The sequence below is a fragment of the Schistosoma mansoni genome, chromosome 6 (genome assembly GCF_000237925.1).
Source record: "Schistosoma mansoni strain Puerto Rico chromosome 6, complete genome".
Classification (NCBI taxonomy): domain Eukaryota; kingdom Metazoa; phylum Platyhelminthes; class Trematoda; order Strigeidida; family Schistosomatidae; genus Schistosoma; species Schistosoma mansoni.
In genome coordinates this window covers 77519-99908 of record NC_031500.1, presented here as the reverse complement: position 1 = coordinate 99908, position 22390 = coordinate 77519, and the positions used below count along the sequence as shown (strand labels likewise).

Here is a 22390-nt window from a genome sequence, read left to right as displayed (position 1 = left end):
GGTCCTAAGCCTGGATAAAGGAGGAGGGTTGGGCATGCGGTTAACGACCCCATCCCGTAGAAAACTAACTCGCTCAAAAAATTTAAGTAAGTAATCAACCTTCTATGAGAATCATTTTCCTATTCAACTTAGTCTTTGCAAACTTCACTGGTCTTAAAAAAATGGCAAAAGAAACAACATAATTCATTTCTCATTTACTCTATTGAATCTTCCTATGACGTTTATGACTGAAGTTGATCAGTTTCATCCCATTTAGGAGTCACCGCCTAGATATACATGCATCCTAGAGTTTCTGTACACTCCAAGACTCGAACTCAATAGTTTTCTATTCAAAATCTATCACATTATCCTCTTAGCTAATGAGTCCAAGTAGTATTGATTCTGAGATGCAGGTATATCCAGTTGACGAGTCTCAAATAAGGATAAAAACCCACATACTATATTTCACTATCATCTATCATTCATCTCTACTTAAAACATCATTAATTGTCTTACCTGTTGCTTTATCTTCACATATAAGACATAACATACCAGATTTAAGTATATTTTGATTTTGACGTTTTATATCTTCATCATCATCAGAACTAGATAATTTTGTTTGAGATTTCATACCATTATCATTTAGACGTCGACTGTTATACTTCCTTGTTTCTTCCAAGAGATTGACATTACTACTAGAAATAGGGGTTGTACTAGTAGTCTCATTAGTATTACCGACATCTTCAATATCTTGTCGTTGTTGTTGTTGTAATGTAAGACAACTATTCAAATCATGATTGATACGATTATGTTGCCATGTTAACAAATCAAATGATTCTTGATTAGAATGATTATTATTTAAATAATATTGATAGTAATTGTAATTTGATGAACATGGAAACGAATGAGATAATATAGGTTGACTATTAGAGTTCAATGAATATTCTGTATTAGGTATAGTCACAACAATTCCAGCAGCTGTTGCCATAGCTACTGCAGTTGTAGCAGCATTAGTTACATTCATTTCTTCAATAAATGATGTTTCATTGTGAGTAGTATTAGTTGATATAATTGAAGATGGATCATTTATTTGAATCATTGGCTCTTCTATATTCATTGTATGATGTATATATGATGATTGTTGTAATGGATTATTAGAAGATTGATGATGTCTTTGTTGAAGATGATCCAGATGATGCTGATGCTGATAAGGATGTTGATGATGATGATTACGATAATATTGATTATTATGATCATAGTTGTCTTGTTGATTTATATGATAATTAGAATCTTTCATCATTGGATAGGTTGGATTAGTTACATAATTTGTTACATAATGAATTGATTCAGTATCATTGATCGGTTTCTCATTATGATCCATTATAAGATCACCAAAATCGTTATTTTGTGTTCTATTTTTTTAGAAGAGATAAGAATGAAAATAGATATATATAGATTAAAAGATGGATGATCTTATGAATAGGAATCGATCAAATACTTAAGAGAAGTATAAAGTACTGGATGATATCTCGATGACGGTAAAGTCAATGTGATTCATTTCAGTTTTGAATATCTAAAGGTTCAATTGATTGATGAATTCAAATGGTATATGTAGTTGAGGGGTATCATTTTGGAGAAATATTCACGTACCTGGGAAGCATCATTGATGAACAAGAACGATCTGATGCAAATGTAAAGGCGTCGATTGACAGCATTTCTACGATTGAATAACATATGGAACTAAAAACAATTGTTTGTCAATCAACATCAAAGTCAGAATCTTCAGTACGAACTTCAAGACAGTTCTACTGTACGGAGCTGAAACATGGAAAACTACTACATCCATTATCAAGAAGGTGCAAGTAGTTATAAACAGTTGTCTACGCAAAATACTCAACATTCACTGGCCGGATACTATCAGCAACAGAGTTTTATGGGAGAGGACAAACCAGCTTCCAGCTGAAGAGGAAATTAGGAAAAGACGTTGGAAGTGGATCGGACACACATTAGGGAAATCACCAAACTGCATCATGACGCAAGCTCTAACTTGGAATCCTGAAGGCAAGCGGAGAAGAGGAAGGACGAAGAACACATTACACCGGGAAATAGAAGCAGATATTAAAAAGATGAATAATAACTGGAAAGAACTGGAAAGGAGTTCCCAGGACAGAGTTGGATGGAGAATGCTGGTGGGTGGCCTATGCTTCTCCACGAGGGGTAACAGACGTAAATAAAAAAAAGTAAAAAATGTATCGTTTCGGAATTTAAAAATCAGTTGTCCATACCTATCTTGTTTGGAAGGCTCATATATATGAATCCAATTCATGTTGTAAATTGAATATACGTTGAAATGTTTCTAAAATATACCGAATGTTATCTGTTCTGATTCATACGAAGTTATGAAGACGGTTCAATCTTATTGAGGTCACCAATCACTGAAAAGATGAAAGCAGTAAACAGCCGTTTTTTCATAGTGTGGGACTTCTCAAAAGTAGAGATCCACGGTCTCATACCTGTGAATCAAATCCAGACCATTTTAGTTTTTAATACAAAAGCTTAACCTTTAGGCCACTGGGCCGGGATCCAACCGTGTCCATGTATAAACGCATAGTTGAACAAATTAACCTTAGGTTATAGGTATCAATGCCAAAGATGGACCTGATAGTTTCAGATAAATTGAACAATGAATAAAAAGTGAATAATAAATATATTTCTTGTTATATTCCAATAAGTAGAAGAATTAGATTTTCTTATGTTTCGTGACTTAATATGAGTCACTTCTTCAGCGTAAATAAATAATCGAATTCTGTTATATCTTATAGCAAGTCTAACACTGAAGACTATCCAATATCACTCAATTACAAGTCATTAACAGATATGAGACTTATGTAGATGTTTGTTTACTGAGATAGATAGTTTAGTTGTGGAGCATGCATTATTCATTAAAACAAAACCATCAGTAAAAATGTGAGAGAGAATTATATTTCAGTAGCTAATTTACAGAGGTTGAAAACCCTCGGTTACAGGAATAACAAGTCAAAAACTTATGAAATCAACTAGGTAGAAATTCTATTCAAAAGATGAAGAACACAATAAAGAAATATTTGGTGGTTATCTTTCAAAAGAAAGACTATGAATGTATGTTCATCAAAAAGTTATCGTGGTTTGGTTGAAGTTAGATATTAACACCGATGGATGCCGGTTAGCTCAGTGGTCTAAAGGTTAAACGTTTGCACGCGAGACCGATAGGTCCTGGGTTCGAATCCCGCAAGCAGGATTGTAGATATGCACTACTAGAGAATCCGATACTAGGACGAAAAGGCTATCCACTGCTTCCTTAAAACTTCTTTCTGATAGAAATAATTATCGAATAAACTGATCAGCAAGATTCAAACCCAGGACCTATCTATCTCGCGCGTGAACGCTTTATCTCTAGACAAGTGAGCCGGCATCCAACGGTGTTAATGTCTAACTTCAACTAATCCACGAAATTGAGCGACACATCCATTATTGTCTCCAGTAAGTTACTAACTCACAACAGACCCGGTTCGTGGAGTACCTGTTTCCTTCAAATATTAAACTTCGACTGTTTTAATTGTTAAGCATCCACTACGAGATTTCTAATTTAATCTCCCCATTTGGAAAGTTCGTAGGCAAGTACTCATGAAGGATTCAATATTAAAACAAAGTTGACGTTCACTAATTCTTGATTTTTATAGATACCTCAACGGAAATAAATCTTTCACAAATACAATATGGAAATTAACCTAATGTTTACAAACTTCCTCAGTTAAATAAAAGAATATAAATGGAGATTTGTGGTGATTGTAGTAATGTCAACTTCTGAGGAGTCCCATACTAGGACGAAATTGTTGTCCAGTGATTCCAAGTTTTAATTGGTGATCAAACTTAGATCGACTCGTAAATACAACTGTTAAAATTATTATAATCTCCACAAGTCCTCATTCTGTTAATAATCATCATGTGCTCACTAGTGACTAGCTTCTAGATGGAACTCCTGGAGTTCTAGTGAGAAGTAATAATCAGTAGAGTCCTATCCATGTCGAGTATGAGATAGTCATTCACTTCAGAAAATAGGTGTAGGGTTGATCAAAATCATGAATCAATTGAAGTTACATATTAACACTGTCGGTTACCGTCTCACTGGTCTAGAGCTTAAACATTTGACCGCGAGATCGAAGGCTATGAATTCGAGTCCTGTGTAAGGAATCATAGATGCTTACTACTAAGAAGTCCAATACTAGAATGAAGCGGTGATCTAATACTCTCATATTTTAAACAATGATTTAGTTTAGATCGACTCATGAATTCGATTGTTCAACTAAAAGTATCATTAGATTAACTCAATAGTATCAAAGGTTAAAATCATCGTTACATAATAAGATAATTTTAATAAAATGACTATTTATTTTCAAGTGGATAAATCAAGGTTATTGTAAATAAGAATAATAAAAAAAATAAAAAAAATAATAAAAGATCGATAATGTATCATTGAATGAGCTAAACATTTCATGAAGAAACATCGTCGTGGATACTGAATTACAAGCGCGTACATTTTGTATATCTACATAATAAGAACAAAGCAAGAATAGCATATCTACAATTGAAGAACATTTGGAACTCAAAATAACTATCTGTCAACTAACACGAAGATCAGAATTTTCAATACAAATGTCAAGACAGTTCTACTGTATGGAGCGGAGACATGGAGAACTATGAAAGCCATCATTCAGAAGATACAGGTGTTTATTAGCAGTTGTCTACGCAAGATACTTCGGATCCGTTAGCCAGACACTATCAGTAACATTCTACTTTGGGAGACAACAAACCAGATTCCATCCAGGGGAGGAAGAAATCAGGAAGAAGCGCTCGAAGTGGATAGGACACAAATTGATGAAATCACCCAACTGCGCCAAAAGACAAACTCTCACATGGAATCCTGAAAGTCTAAGGAGAAGAAGAAGACCAAAGAACACATTACGCTGAGAAATGGAGACAGACATGAGAAGAATGAACAAAATGTGGATAGAACTAGAAAGGAAAGCCCATGCGAGAGTGAGTTGGAGAATGCTGGTCGGCAGCCTATGCTCTATTGGGAGTAACAGGAGTAAATAGGTAAGTCAGTAACGTAATAAGAAGTGTGTAGCTCTAGGATCTAGAACACATCTTCGTCTTATATGGGTTGGGTGTCGGTTAGATTTAACTGAATCATAGTGTTGATGAATCATGCTGAGACCTGAATTGTTTATATTTGAATTCAAACGTCAATGTATTATCCAGTGAATTACTGAAAGTTCAGATTTCAGAGTTAGTCATAGTCAGCTACAACGTAGGACCAGGCACATATATACATCGGTCCAAGTTGTCATACCTCGTTAGCATAACAATATGAACACCAAATTCATAGAAGTAATTAATTTAGTGGTGGTGCTGGTGGCAGTGATATATAAATAAGAGATTGTTTATAAGAAAGGAAGATAGATATGAAGTAATGTGTTAGTCACGGTCCCATCTAACTATAAGGGAATATTTAGACAAACTGCTCAAAATATGGATATATCAGTATGAATAAATTATAACATCAGCAACAGGAAAATACAAAATCTTGCAGATATCACTAAGAGATAGAGAAAATTTTGTTGCTATACAATACTTTCATGATCTCTCATAGACCACCATCGAAAACCGGGAAGCACTGGACGGTCGTTTCATCCTATTGTGGGACTCCTCCATAGTGCGCTTCCGCAATCCCACCTCGCGAGATTCAAACCCAGGATCTGTCAGTCTCGCGCGCGAGCACTTAACCGATAGACCACTGAGTTGTTCGGCATCCAATAGTGTTAATGTCTAACTTCAACCAATCCACAAAATTGAGCAACTATTCACTGCCGTTCAGTGATTCCAGATTTTCCATGGCGGTCTAGCGTCAATTGACCCATAATCTCAACTATATAAAATTACTAAAATCTCCACAAAAACCCCTTCTGATACTTTCATAATCTGTTTAGTTATCAACTTCCAATAATGATGGATTCGAATCTCGCGAGAGCGGGTTCGTGGATGCGCACTGCTGAGGAGTCCCATAATAGGACGAAACGGCCGTCCAGTGTTTCCAGGTTTTCCATGGTGTTCTAGCTTCAATTGACTCATGATTTCAACTATGAAAAATGATTGTTTTATCTAATGGTTATGAATCTTATTTATAAAAGTTTATACTTTCCTATTATTGATTTTAACATTAGATTCAGTAGTTAATGGGGAAGGATGTTGGCTCTTGATAAGATAGATAATGAGTTTGATTCTCAATGTGAACATCAACACTGAGAAATAGATGGATTCGACGGATAAGTTCTGAATAGGGCGCAAAATGATTTTTGTATTCCACACTTAGCCATTATTCATGTTCGATAAAACTTTTGATTAAATAACATTATAGAGGATGTCTGTTCAAGATGTAACTTGACCAATAGCAACTGATCAATTACAGTTCTTGTTATTAATAACTGAAATATACAAATTCTTAGGAAAATATTGTGGGAAGTGAAGGGTTACCCAGTTATACGCAAAGTATAACCTAACACATCAGTATATCGTTTGTAGTCACCACATTTCACTAACATAGAGAGATAACATTATTAAGGTGAATCTCAACACTCGAGATCCCCTTATATTATATGTAATGAGAACCGGGCAATGAAAGAGAGCATAGGAATTAATCATATAAAAGAGATAAGATAAGCACATTTTTCAATGGTTTAAGTTAACTCATATAAACAACAACATTCTATACATTTATCTTCATTATGTAATTATCAGATAATTGGATTCTTATACTGTTTACTACTGTACAATTATAGTTAATTCATTCCTAAAGTCTTACCTTATTCTCTTTCAATTATTTGCTTAGCTGTACATAAACCATAATTCTTTTTTACTTACGATGATATGTTGCCTGATAATAAGTTTAGATTAGACTACTAGTGTTCGATCTATAACTATTGGACTGATCTGGATCCTAATGAAAAGTTGACTGTTCAACTTTACTTAGTATTGTTTGTTTATATCTTCCCATTGACGTTTAGGACTACAACTGGTCAGTTCTGGATTCCCACTTTTAGCTACTATCCATCTTTGCTTAAAAAGTTGACTATTTGTTGTATTCTACTTCTGATCGGATACTGATCTAGAAAAGAAGTTTACATCCTGGACAGATTAATATTAAATATTATCACATTCGTTGCTAATGGTCATTTGTTGTTTATCACAGTCTATCGTTGTTCAAAAAAACCTAAGGTCATCGATTTATGAGTAAAAAGTAGTCATAGTGGTTCAATAAAGTAGAGATATATGAGAATTCAAGGATACATTATCCACATTAAATTGACCAGTGGTCTATCGGTTAAGGGCTCTGGCTCGTAACTGGTAGGTCCTGGGTTCGAGTCTCGCGAGGCGGGACCGTGGATGCGCACTGCTGAGGAGTCCCATACTACGACGAAACGGCCGTCCAGTGCTTCCAGGTTTTCGATGGTGGTCTAGCTTCAATTGACTCATGATTTCAACTTTGAAATATACTGAAATCTCCACAAATCCCCTTCTGATGACAATCTTCATTAAATTATTGGTTTCATTGAATAGTAGAAATTTTAAATTCAACTTAACGATAAATTTGATTTGAATTTCTTATCAACATGTAATGAAGACTATACCCATGAAATCTAACCCAAGAATAAAAACTTTCATTCATTGAATGATGATTAAGTCATATGATGAACTCTTGCAGCTGAAGAAAAAAAAAGAAGGAAAAGACGTTGAAAGTGGATAGGACATATATTCCACAAATCATTAAACTTCATTAAGAAACAAGCTCTAACTTGGAATCGTGAAAGGAAATGATAAAGAGGAAGACTAAAGAACACACGGAGTTGAGAATTGGAAGCAAAGAGGGGGAAAGGATGAATAGCAACTGGAAAGAATTGCAAAGTATATCCCAGGATACAATTAGATCGATAATAATGGTAGGTGGCCTATGATCCTCCACAAGGGATAACAGAAGTAATTAATAAAACATGTGATGAACTCTTTTCCTTTAAGTGTAACATTTAAATTGATCTACTGTTTCATTCTTTACTTGATTGACTCTTCAGCTTGATTCTTTTTCAAAACAATTTCAGTGATATTTTAGTGAATACAAAACGAGTAAGGACAACCGAATGCATTTAAGCACAATATCTCACTTGAATCTGACAACCATACAGCAGACATTTAATTTGCAAACTATTAATCAATTGTCTCAATCTTGACCATTCCTTCTGCGAATTTCAGTCCACTGTCTCCGATTATTATCGTTCATGTATTTTGATATCAATTACGTTTCGTTCCCATTCTTTCGTTATCAATCTTCTAGTGAAATACATTCTCTGCCTGACCATCGTTATATACTACTTATGTGGATATAAGTAACCTACACCATAATATTATTATTCTATCTCAAAATAGGACAAAATAACTGATTAGGTTTCATCAGTTGAATATATTTCATAAGTCAAATTACCTTCAATTACACAAATGATAATTTTCAGTGCTATGGCGCGAGATTGGTAGGTCCTGGGTTCGAATCTCGCGAGGCGGGACCGTGGATGCGCACTGCTGAGGAGTCCCATAAACAGCCGTCCTGTGCTTCCAGGTTTTCTATAATGGTCTAGCTTCAATTGACTAATGATTTCAACTATGAAAATGATAATTTGTTTAACAGTACACAATAATTAATTTATTTGAATTCTATAAAACTTTACATTGATAATTTATTAAAACTCCCACTGGGTTACATTCGATGTTATACGTAACGTGGGTAGGGTTAATTAAACAGTGACTATTGTATAATGGTGACAAATAATTAAAAGAAAGAGAAAAACAAGTTTATTCTTTTTCTATGTTGCCTTCGTTACAACAACACAAACTCATCCATATACATATGAATGATCCATATTCTGGAACCATTGTGAAAAGTAAAACAAATTTTTAAGAATCCTCATATTGTTCCAACTTATGGTCAAGTATTTAGAGTAATTGGTAAACGGTTGAAGATTATGGTTTTCTTCACAAACTGATATCACATGTATAAATGCTTTGTAGTCCAGTAGATAAACAAATTTTTAATAGTTGAATTCATGAGTCCATGAAAGCCCCCGAATGCCCTGGTACGACCGACAGTGGGGAGAGTACGCTTTCCCTCTACAAATGCTCTCACATGGTCACGTGTATATAGCCTCTGTCAGAGAAGTCCTACTCACTGCCTTCTCGCACCACGAGTGTTGTTCACGAAATTGACAGGACGAAAAGCGAATGTCCGGCGTTTTAACCGGGTTGGTGGATGTGGAGTGTCCACCTAGGGGAGTTGGAAAACCCTGATTCCAAACCAGTGGTGCACATGGGCTCCAATATCCTGAGGGAGAAAGTGGCGTATGAATCAATCGTTGATCGCCGTTTACCATGGGACTGCATCCCGTCACGTTGCTCCAGTGCCTTGTGGATCAGACCTTCAGGTCAAAGGCTCGGGGTGTGGCCTCCTAAGAGAACCACCTGCTTCAGTTTGGGCACCTGGACAGTATTCGAGCCCTCACACAAATCGAATGAGATTTGTATGGCGCATATATATCTGGTGCTTCCTTGTACCAACATTTATGTGTTTAAATAAAATAAATAAGACCATTATGGGAAATCTTGAAGCAGAATTGGAACCCAGGACCTTTTTTCTCGCGTTCATTAGTCTTGAGATTAGTCCTTCAAGTGCAACACCAAAGGTTCCAAGTTCAAATCCTGTCAGAGCGATCATAAATTCGCACTGTTCACAAGTTTCATAATACAATGAAAAGACTATCCAGTACTTTCAGGTTTTCCATAATAGTCTAGTTTTAATCGACTGATGAATTCAATTACAATCTCCATAAAACCCCTTTTTGTTCTAATTTCTATTATTATTTGAATAAATAAGGTTAATGAAAGAAACAAAAAACTAAAAATTTATTTAAACAAATTACTCTATAGAGTCATTATATAAACAATTAAAATTTAACAAAATGAATAGAGATGTATAACCACAGTTATTATTATTGTTATTTTGGCATGTATTAACATGTAACTATATTAGGGTGTATGTAGATTTATGTACTGTATATAATACTGTACATAATTTATGTTACACAGTTTCGAATTTTATTCTATGAATTGATATTGTAGTTATATTTTGGTGGAGAGAGTGGTACGTCGAACGGAACCACCACAAAAATGAATGCTTTAAAAGGGGGAGGGGCGGAAGACGAGTGTGGTGTGGGTTGCTTATATATCCACATGAGTAGTATATGATGATGGTCGGGCATTGAATGTATTTCACTAGAAGACCGATAAGGAAAAAACGAAAATGAAACGCAACTGGTATGAAAATGCATGAACAATAATAATCGGAGACAGAGGACTGATATTTACAGAAGGAATGGTCAAGATTGAGACAATTCATTGATAGATTTACTTAGTATTGTTTGTTTGTAGGTGAGTAGATAAGGCGATGACGTTTGAAGTGACAGGTAGTGGGTTTGAGTCCCAGAGTGAACATCAACTCTGAGATGAAGGTACATCCAGCTGACCAGTCCCAAATAGGATGAAACGCGCGTCCTGGATTCCGCTGCTAGCCACTAGCCATATTTGCTTATAATTCATTGATAGTTTTCAAATTAACTGTTTGCTGTATGGTAGTCAGATTTCACTGAGATAGTGTGTAATTTTCGTGTAAAGTACATTCGATTGTCCCCACTCGTGTTCTGTTCACTACAGTATCAACTAATCATACACGACATAGAATCTGGAACATGTGTACAACTGTTCAATTTACCATATTCCATTAACACAGCTAGATCAAATCGTCAGAACAAGTCCTAATGTACAATAAGTAGTAATAGTAATGAAAGAAAAGATTAATCATAGAAGAAAATGTAAATAAGTGAAGTAATTTAAACAATTAGAATATAATAGAATACAAAGAGTGAATACAATTTTACCATTGTATACGATTCCAAGGGATGAATCAACCAACGTTTCCAATCAATAGTCAAGATAACCACTTGAACTCTAAAAAGGTAGTCTACATTTAATTATATCGCTCAGTCTAATTGGTTTCCTATTTCGGTTTGGTCGTCTTTTGGTTTTCTTCTAACTTACTACACTAGCCATCATCCGGTGTCAAAGTGGTCGGTGGTTAGTCAAATACAAATACATTTCTTAACCATGTCGCCGATGAAAATTCAATTGGTTTACCATAAATTACCTAGTACTCTTAATCTAACTTAAGGAATTACTAAATCAATAGTCTCAATATGAACGAGCAATGCTTCAAAGACACCTATGAAAAATCCACTACTCTTAATGGCAATGGTTCACACTAATAAATCAGACCAAGATGAACTGATATCACCACCACCACCATTAAATTAACTGTAGTGAACAGAACACCGGTTGGGGACAATCGAATGTATTAAAGTAAAAATTACAGACTATCTCAATAAATTCTGAAAACCATACAATGGACAGTTAATTTGCAAATTAACAACCAATAGTTTGAATCTTCACTGTTTGTTCTCTTATTCCATTGTTCGTGCATTTTCCTACCGATTGCGCTTTGTTTCAGTTCTTTCCTCATCAATCTTCTGCGAAAATACATTCTATGTCTGACCAACACCATATACTACTTATATGGATATAAGTAGACCACACCACATAACTGCTTCTATAAATTTGGTGTTCATCTTGTTGTGTTAATGAGGTACGGCTACTTGGGCCGATGTATATATGTGCCTGGTCCTACGTTGTAGCTGACTGACTGACTAACTGATGTGCAGAACACTCATCCTTTAGTTGGCAGACAGATATCTGGCTTATGTCATATGTGACTGAAGTTAACAAAGGCTAGTCAAGTTTTCTTCAAACATCGACCAACCAAATGTAAGAAGATTTTCAAGATAATTGAACTGATTGACACCCTTATATTAATCAAAGGTTATTGTGGAGAATTGTTTAATTTATAGACGATATCGTTCACAGTTTAATCCCAATTGTAATACCATTATAAAATAACGGTTCTTCATCGATAAAACCATCAGGATCGAGTTCAGAAATATTTCTAAAGAGGTCAGTTTTATAAAACGATTTAAAGAATCAGATCATTTGTGTTTAGAATTTATCAGTAATACCAACACTTTATCTTATAATACTTAGAACATGGTATATTTATATTTACAGTTTTACATTGTCGAAGATTGTTGAGTTTCAATTGATATCATAAAATTGATCAATATTAGATCATCATTGAAAATCTAAAAGCAATAAGAAAAAAAAACGTCTATCCAATGCTTCCAGATTTTCAATAGTTGTCTAACATTGATCGGTGCATGATTTTAATGTCTTTACTTACTTACTTAATTACGCCTGTTACCCCCGATGGAGCATAAACCGCCGACCAGCATTCTCCAACCCACTTTGTCTTCGGCCTTCCTTTCTAGTTCTATCCAGTTGTTGTTCATTCTTCTCATGTCCATCTCTATTTCTCGGCGTAATGTGTTCTTTGATCTTTCTTTTCTCCTTTGACCTTCAGGATTCCATGTTAGAGCTTGTCTTGTGACGCAGTTGGGTGACTTCCTCAATGTGTATCCTATCCACTTCCAGCGCTTCTTCCTGATTTCTTCCTCCCCTGGATGGAATCTGGTTTGTTGTCTGCCAAAGTAGAATGTTACTGATAGTGTCTGGTCAACGGATCCGAAGTATTTTGCGTAGACAGCTGTTAATAAACACTTGTATCTTTTAGATAATGGCCTTTGCAGTTCTCCAGGTTTCCACCATACCATAGAACTGTTTTGACATTCGTATTGAAAATTGTGAGTTTGGTGTTGGTTGACAGCTAGTTGTTTTTAGTTCCAGCTCTTCTTCAGTTGTAAATATGCTGCTCTTGCTTTGCCGATCCGCGCCTTCACATCCGGATGAGATCCACCGTGTTTATCAATGATGCTGCCGGGATATGTAAAGATTTTTACATCCTGCAAATCTTCTTTGTCAAGTGTGATTTGATTGGTGCATGCTGTGTTGTATCGGAGAATCTTGATTTTCTCTTGTATTCATCTTTAACATGATATTATTCAACTACTTATTGGAAACCCAACAGCTGACAACTTTACATTAAAACTTCTTTAAGTTCAATTCATATTTAATCAGTAATGGGTATACAATTATTGTTCAAAAGAGTTGTTATTAGTATAGTTCAGTATTCATCTTTGCAATTTTTTCCCTAATCTACTTTATTCGAACTAGTCTGTACAGATTACTGATTAGTAAACGACATAACACACACAAGGAGTCACTAAATATTTATCCATCATACTTTGTCATTCGATTTTTATGAGGACTGCATTACTACCCAGGTGTCCAAACAGAAACAGGTGATTTTCGTGGAACAATTTTAGATGTTGTTTCATGATAGCTGGTGACCAACACCATTTGTTATTTCAGGATTCTGGAGCTCATGTGCAATATTTGTTTTGAATGATGGTTTCCTAACTCCGCTAGATGAACTCTCCGTGTCCACCAACCTGCCATTCTATTTTTTCCACTCAATTTCGTAAACAACACGCCCTCCGCAAGAAGGCATAGAGTAGTACTTTCCTAACAGTGGATGTAAACGCGTAACCATATAAGAGTATTTCAAAAGTGAGAGTTGACTCTTTTCTCACCCTCGACTGTACCATGTCATTTTGGGGCTTTACTAATATTAATCAAAATTCAATAAGTTATGAAATATTTATTTACTATAAAAATAGATTCTGTAACATATACATATACGTATATATATTATTCTTATATCTATCCTTCATTGACAATACTCTATTTTCATAGTTGAAGGCATGAGTCGATTGAAGCTAGACCACCAGGGAAAACCTGAAAGCACTGGACGGCCGCCTAGCGAGGCGAGATCGTGGATGCGCATTGCTGAGGAGTCCTACAATAGGACGAAATGGCCTTCCAGTGCTTCTAGGTTTTCCCTTGTTGTCTAGCTTCAATTGACTCATGCTTTCAATTATGAAAATACTAAGATCTCCACAAAATCCCTTCTAATACTCTATTTAACAAATATATTTTATTTATTTAATGACATAAGCATTTGTACAAGGAGGCACCAAATAGATATGCATCACATAAATTATTCGACTTTTGTGAAGGCTTGGATACTGTTCGGGTACCCAAATCGAAGTAGGTGGTTTTATTGAGGAGCTACACCCGGAGCCTTCGACCTAAAAGTCTAATCTACAAGACAGTGGAGCAACGTCAGGAGATGCACTCCCATGGTTGTCGGTGACCAACGGTTGGTTCTTACGTCTTTGGTCCGTCGGGATTTCGGAGCCCATGTGCACCACTGGTATAGAATAAAGGTTTTCCAACTCCACCAGGTGAACTCTCCGTATCCACCAACCCAGTTTAAGCCCCTACAGGACATTCTCTTTTCATCCTCTCAATTTCGTAAACAACAGTAATGCCAAGAGAAGGCAGTGAGTATTACTTTCGTGGTAGTAGTTGTATGCACGTTGTCATGTGAGAGCATTTCGAGAGGGAGAGCTGACTCTCCCCACTCTCGGCCGTACCAGAACATTTGCGGTCTAACAAATATATAACCTGACTAATTAAGTATCTTATCATCAATCATATTCAAGTATTCAAAGAAATACAATGAACAATTCTATTAGGAACTGATTAAAAATTTCAAATGAAGAAATTTGCTTAAAGAATCTTAGGTAATTTCTAGAGAGGCTAACCCTTAGACTAAGGTACATTTGTAAACATCTTAATTATATATAATCATTCTATAAGTTATATTATTCAAGATCTATTCAGTAAAACAATTATTGAGAATATAAATGAATATGAATATTATAGAGTTGAGATGATGAGTCAATTGAAGCTAGACAACCATCAAAAATCTGGAAGCACTGGACGGCTGTTTCGTCCTATTATGGGACTCCTCAGCAGTGCGTATCCATGATCCTGCACTCGCGAGATTATGAATATAATGATGGATTTTATATTTGTGGAATAATGTTACAAATAAGCAAAATCTTTAATAAGATAGGATACAGATTATGGAAATCACCAAATTGAAACATGAGGCAAGCGCTAATTTGGAGTCCTGAAGGGAAATGAAAAAGAGGAAGGCTGAAAAACATACTACGTCGTTAATTGGAAGGATAAATAGCAACTGGAAATAACTTCACAGGATTGCCCAGGATAAGGTGGGATGGAGAGTGCTGGTGGGTGGCATATGTTCATCCACGAGGAGTAACAAGCGTAAGTAAATAAGTAACAAACAAGTGTAAGAGATGTTTTCCAGATGTTCTGGACTATAACACTTGTTGGATATATTAGAAATTCCTGTAGAATACCTTAGGATATTTAATCAACTAGTCAGTTTAACAGTTGAACTGTTTACATGACCTAAAACAGTTTTAATCAAATACTTGAAGAGAATAAAAGTTTATTTTGTTCATACCAATAAAAGTGCTTATCAAGGTTGGATATGACGTACTAATAAATTATTTTTAAAAAAATACAAGAACAAATATAGTAGATGGATGGTAGTTAGCAGTGGATTCCAGGACTCGCATTTCATCCTATTTGGGACTCGTTAACTGGATGTCTTCGAATCTTAGAGTTGATGTTTACTCTGGGACTTGAACTTAGTACCCTTCGCTTCATACACCATCTCATCATCCACTTAGCTACTGAGACCTGATAGCCACCTACATGTGCAATGGAGTAAAGTTTAAATTCACTTTATATTTTTTACTTATATCTTCCCATTGTTATTTAGGACTGTAATTGATCATTCTCTTGTTGATATATGTATAAATAATTACCAAGTAAAATGTAAAAGACTAACAAGTCTATAATTTATGAACGAACCAATCAGATTTAAGATAATAGGTCTTAGAATTCGGCGCGAAAATCACTTACCCTAGTACGTAAATAGACACTCTGAAGGTCAGTTTGTCGTTGCTCAAAGGTCGTCTATAAATCATAGTCTCACCACTTTGTGATTGATATTTTAAATTATCCCGTATATAACAATGTTGTGCATTATTGTACCTCAATTTTGTTAACAAACTTGATTGATACTTGTCTTAGAAAAGAAATAATGGGAATGTATCAGGTGGTAGTGTCACGAATTGAGCAAAATCCGACTCACACTTCCTTATCGTGCTTCTTGGATCATATCAACCATCCCATGTACTAACGTGAGCAGTAATGTAGGCCTAATCAACTACTCTACCTACACCCGTAAACGATTAAGAATGCTACAAAGAGTCATTGCATAACCACTGAGGTTTCAAAAGGATAGTAAAATAAAAAGAGTCAGTCCAAAAATTAAAAAAAATCCGAATGTGAGTGTTATGTAATGGTTCTGTGTAAGCAGTGCAAAAACAGCTATCCTGCCCCCGGTAGTTGTGTCGTGCTTCTATGTAGTACTCTTCTCCAGAAGGGCCTACTAGGTTTCACCATGTTCCTACGGCTGGAAGCAGGGTGGATAACCATTTCATTCTTGTTTAAAACTTTTTCATCAACTGTCAATATTACTGAATGATGATATATAATCAGTATAGTTGTTTATTTATTTAATTATTTGAACGTATAAATATTGGTTCAAGAGGGCACCAAATAGATATGGAGCACAGAAGTTACTTGATTTACGTGTGGGCTGTGATACTATCCAGGCGCACAAACTGATACAGTTGATTTTCTTAGGGGACCACTCTCTGAGCTTTTGAACTAAAGGTTTGATCTACAAGGCGATAGAGCTACGTCAGAAGATGCAGTCGCATAGTAGCCGGTGACTAATAATTGGTTCATACGCTATTTGTTTCCTCAGGATCCTGTAGCCAATATGCCCCATTGAATGGGAATCATGGTTTTCCGACTCCCCTAGGTGAACTCTCCGTGTTCATCAACCCAGTCAAAGCCCCGGATATTCGCTTTTCCTCCTTTCAATCTCGTAAACAACACTTCCGCCACGAGAAGGAAGTGTCTAGGACTTCCCCGGCATAGGCTATATACGCGTGTCCATATAAGAGCATTTCGGGAGGGAGAGCTGACTCTTCTCACCATCGGTCACACCAGGATATTAAGAGGCAGGAACGGTATGGTTGAGATGAGATTTGAACCCATGCCTTTTTGAAAGTAATGCAAATGACCCGCACCGTACACAGTTCGGTCATATTGTTTTTGATTCAAATTCATTTTTAAAAATATTTATCTGAAGGGATTGTTGTGAAGATTTCAGTAATTTTAATAGTTGAATTCATGAGTCAATTAAAGCTGGACCACCATTGGAAAACCTGAAATCATTGGACGACCGTTTTGTCCTATTGTGGGACTCCTTAGCAGTGCTTATCCACGATCCCGCCTCGCAAGATTCGAACCTAGTGAATAGCGGAGTTCAACCAGGTCTGTTGTGAAATAGTAACTCATTGAAGACAATGGTGTATGTGTCGCTCAATTTCGTGAGTTGGTTGAATTAAGACATTCACATTTTTTGGATGCCGGTCAGCTCAGTGGTTTAAAGGTTAAGCGCTCACGCGCGGAATCACTTGACAGCAGTTTCGTCCTAGTATGAAACTCCTCAGCAATTGAAATTACTACACTCATCACAAATCTCCATTCATATTCTTTTATTTAGTTGAATAGGTTTGTAAAAAAAAATTAAGTTAATTCCTATATTGTATTTGTGAAAGATTTATTTCCGTTGAGGTATCTATGATAATCAAGAATTAATAAAAGTCTACTATGTCTTAATATTGAATCCTTCATGAGTACTTGCCTATGAACTTTCCAAATGGGGAGATTAAATTAGAAATCTCGTAGTGGATGCTTAACAATTAAAACAGTCAAAGTTTAATATATGAAAAAAACAAATATTCAATAATCAATAGTTATAAATGATGTCCCAATAGAGACCAATCTGGTAATGTATGCCCTATATATTTGTAATAAACTACATTCATTGAATTCCATTTATTATATAGATATTACACTTACGAATTGTTTCATATAAATATAGAATTGTACACATTTTTTTTTTGTGTGTAATTTAAGTTGTCAATAATAAATATCAAAAAAAAGGGTTTTTGTGGATATTATGATAATTTTATTCAATTGAAATCATGGATCAATTGAAGCTAGATCGATAAGTACTGGATTCGAATCTCGGAAAGGCGAGATCATGGATGCGAAGTGTTAAGTAGTCCCATAATAGGACAACATGGTCATCTACTGCTTCCAAGTTCTTCATGTTAATCTAACTTCAATTGACTCATGATTTTAACTATATAAGTTTTATCTATTATATATTATATACAGATTTTTCACAGATATATATATATATATGGTTATTCTAAATAAACCTTGTCCTATATATATAGAAATCAGTCATTTTCTATTCTAAATGTCAAAGGTAATAATCAACTTTGTCAAAGTCGAATTTGAACTAATTTAACTTATTCCAATATATTTACATATAGGCATATATACATATACATTAGGTATACGTACATAGTACTATTATTATTATTAGTAGTAGTATGTCATTACATAGTTCAATTCATGTATAAAAGGTCAATTCATAACAAATTATATATAGGATAAGGTGAATAGTACATTATAATTCATTACAATAACTTACATTATGTTCAATATTCAATTTAATTTGGAAAAATATTTTTAAAAATTTTTGAAAATGATTAAAACAAAATTTTTCTATATAGAATATCTGTATATATACTTGTTACCGTCTATAGACAAGAATAAAACTTTATTTTTTTTGTTTTGTTTAAATGAATCATTGAATTTGTGTATAGTGATGTGTGTGTGTGTGTGCCCATAAGTGCGCGGGCTTATTAAACAAATAATAATAATAATAATAATACGTTTTTGTATCCTGCAACTTTTTGGAGAGAAAAAAAAACGGAACAAGCTAATTGATAAATGAGCACAAAAAAATTAGATTTATTATTTTTTTTCGAAAAAAAAAATTAACCATAAGTATGTGTGTGCAAGGGGGGGAGGTGAGTGTGTGTGAGTGTGAGTGTGTGTGATAGAAATGTGTAAAGAAAGAGCCACTGTATTATTTTATTTGTTGGTAGTTATCAACTAATATTTTGGTACATAGTTAATGATAATTACGATTATTATTATTATTATTATTATAAGTAGTAGTAGTAGTAGTAGTAGTAGTAGTAATAGTAGTAGTAGTAGTATTTTATAACACTTTATAACATACAAACAAATTAGTTAGGTGATAGATAATTTGGGGTGTACAGGGATGCCTGTACAAGAAACACCTTTTTTTTGTAATACCTATACAACTAAAACTAAATACTTATATGCATATATATATATATACATTCAATTACATATAGAGTAAGAGTAGGTCATAACTAGAGTAAATCAACAATTTATCCGTCATTTAACTATTTACCTTATCATGAAGTGTAGATTTACATGACTATCCATGTATGTGTGTGTGTGTGTGTGCGAGGTATAAATGTGTGGAGAAGGGGGGGGAAAGGAGGAGGGAGTATTGTGTACACAAACATTTATTCCAATAAATACATTTACATATCTATCTTGTTTTAGATAAGTAAACACTTAAACAATCATTTATAATTATCAAAAAATTAATTATATTCAATAACATCATACAATCTGTAGATTTTATCATTAAAACCAAAAAAAAAGAGAGAGAAAAAGGATACAACCTATTTTTTAAGTTGACTTATCTTTATTTGAAACATTCATATACTCAAGTGTTATTGTGGTCTCTTGGTTATATAAGTAATCACTTAAGTAGTATATAAGTGATGATCAGGTAGAGAATGTATTTCACTTGAAAGATTAATAAGGAAAGAATCGAAACAGAAGGTGATTGGTGTGAAAAATGCATGAACAATAATGATAATCGGAGACGATGAACTGATATTTGTAGAAGGAATGGTCAAGTTTGAGACTATCGATTAATAGTTTGTAAATTAACTGTTTACTGTAGGATAAGCAAAAATGGATAGTGGCTAGCAGTGGAATCCTATTTGGGACACGTCAGCTGGATGTACCTGCATCTCAGAGTTGATGTTCACTATAGGACGAAACACGCGTCCTGAATTCTACTGCTAGCCACTATCCATCTTTGCTTAGAGTGCTTGTGAATAAAGGCTATATTGAGGCAATACGCAATGTATGCACATATGCCAATAAGAGACTGACCAATTGCCGTCCTAAACATCAATGGGAAGATACAAACAAACAATAACAAGTGAATTTGAGTGAGATAGTCTGTAATTTTGTGCTTAAATACATTCGATTGTCACCACTGGTGTTCTCATTCACTACAATAAAACTAAATAACTAGATTATAATTTATGAATGACATTTGAGTAACCTCTAAACTAGTGGATCTTAAGTATATTGCCTGCCAGCAAGCACGATATCTCTGATTGGGCCTTTTGTAATTAGTACAATGAAAGGTTGTATACTCTTTAAAAACGCACTTCAATAGGTTGTGCGATTAACAGTCATAATGATGCATTAAAACAAACAAAATTAGATACCTTGTTGAAATATCTAGATAGTAAGAACAGGTAGCCCAGATGTTCAAGCAGGTCACCTTTGTTCAATAACAGATCACTTCATTTACCAAAAGTGCTTGATTACTAACTAACTATTAGACCAACAATTAATCAAGTTCATTTATATTGGGATGAAAAATAACTTTGAAAAGCCAATCACTTTAGTTGAATAATATTGTGATCCTTGTTTTCCATATGCTATACTCTCGATCATGTATTTTAGTATGCATTGTGATACTACTTACGAGTAGTTAAAATGACAATGATAATTTCTATTCGATTAGGTTTACAGTTGGGACGAAGAATTTCCAAATATGTGTCCTGATCAAATATATGGTGTATCTATTTTAAAATTGTCCCACAACTGTGACAAAACTTCCTGTTATAGATTTGCTTAAAATAGGTATTCATGAATCCTAATTGTCCTCACTCATGGTATGTAAAGAAACGAATAAAAAATTAATGACGAAAAATGAAAGCTATTAAATTCATTTGGTATTGTTTGTATTGAATCTTCCCAATGATGTTTAGGACTGCAATTGATTAGTCTCTTATAACTAGCATATGTGCATACTGTGCGTATTGCCTAGGTATAGCCTTAATTTTCAGGCATTCTAAGCAAAGATGGATAGTGGCTAGCGGTGGAATCCAGGACGCGCGTTTCGTCCTCTTCGGGACACGTTACTCGGATGTACCTACATCTCAGAGTTGGTGTTCACTCTGGGACTCGAACCCAGTACCGTTCACTTCAAACGCCATCACGTTATCCACTCAGCTACTGAGTCCTGATAGGCACTCACTTGTGTAATAGGATGAAGTTTGAATTCACTTGGTATTGTTTATTTGAATCTCCTCATTGATGTTTGGGACTGCAATTGATTAGTGTCTTATTGGACGAAACGCGTGTCCTGGATCCTACTGTTATCCATTATCCATCTCTGCTTATAATGAAAGCTATTCTTTTGTAAGATTTTTCCACTTAATTTCAAATCTGTAAGGTAACAACATTTAGTTTTATGCCCATCTTATTATATGAATCATAAACTATTCTATTCTAAAATTACTGTAATCTAAGCATGACCCTTGTATTTTGTTTTTTCTACTCTACTATCCTAATTTACATATACTTGTACTATTCTCATTTCTTTTGCTTTGTGGTTTTGTTAGCTTTGTTTGCTCATGTACCTTTTTGAGTCGATGGAATCCGCTTCCCAATCATCATTGTCATAGATCAGTTTACGTATCACGTGTTTGTGTGCAGCCTACAATCCCCCCAAAGACGCTGATATTAGAACCAGAATTCTGAGTAAAATTGAACAGTGCCCGAACATAACACTACGGATTGCCAGAGATTGGTAAACTTGAAACAAGACACTTCCATAGATTATCAGAAGGGGTTTTGTGGAGATTTAGTATATTTCATAGTTTAAAGCGTGAGTCAATTGAAGATAGACCACCATTGAAAACCTGGAAACACTGTATGACCGTTTCGTCCTATTGTGGGACTCCTAAGTAGTGCACATCCACGAACTCGCATTCGCGAGATTCCAACCCATGACCTACCAGTTTCGAGCCGGAGCCCTTAACCGACAGACCACTGAGCTGGCATCCAACGGTGTTAATGTCTAACTTCAACTGATCCACGAAGTTGAGCAATCAGGAGCTCTAGTGAGAAGCAGTGACCAGTG

General features: G+C 34.9%; 1 protein-coding gene across 1 annotated transcript in view; it reads right to left on the bottom strand.

Moving 5' to 3' along the window:
• Smp_174700 (putative hepatocyte nuclear factor 4-alpha (hnf-4-alpha)) overlaps positions 1 to 1360 on the bottom strand; it is a gene marked incomplete at both ends in the record, with an annotated part of 23392 nt that extends 22032 nt beyond the window's left edge. Inside the window, one exon of the mRNA XM_018797847.1 lies at positions 496 to 1360. Coding sequence (XP_018652848.1) covers positions 496 to 1360 — 865 coding nt within the window. The remainder of the gene's footprint in view (positions 1 to 495) is intronic.
• Positions 1361 to 22390: the final 21030 nt, after the last annotated feature.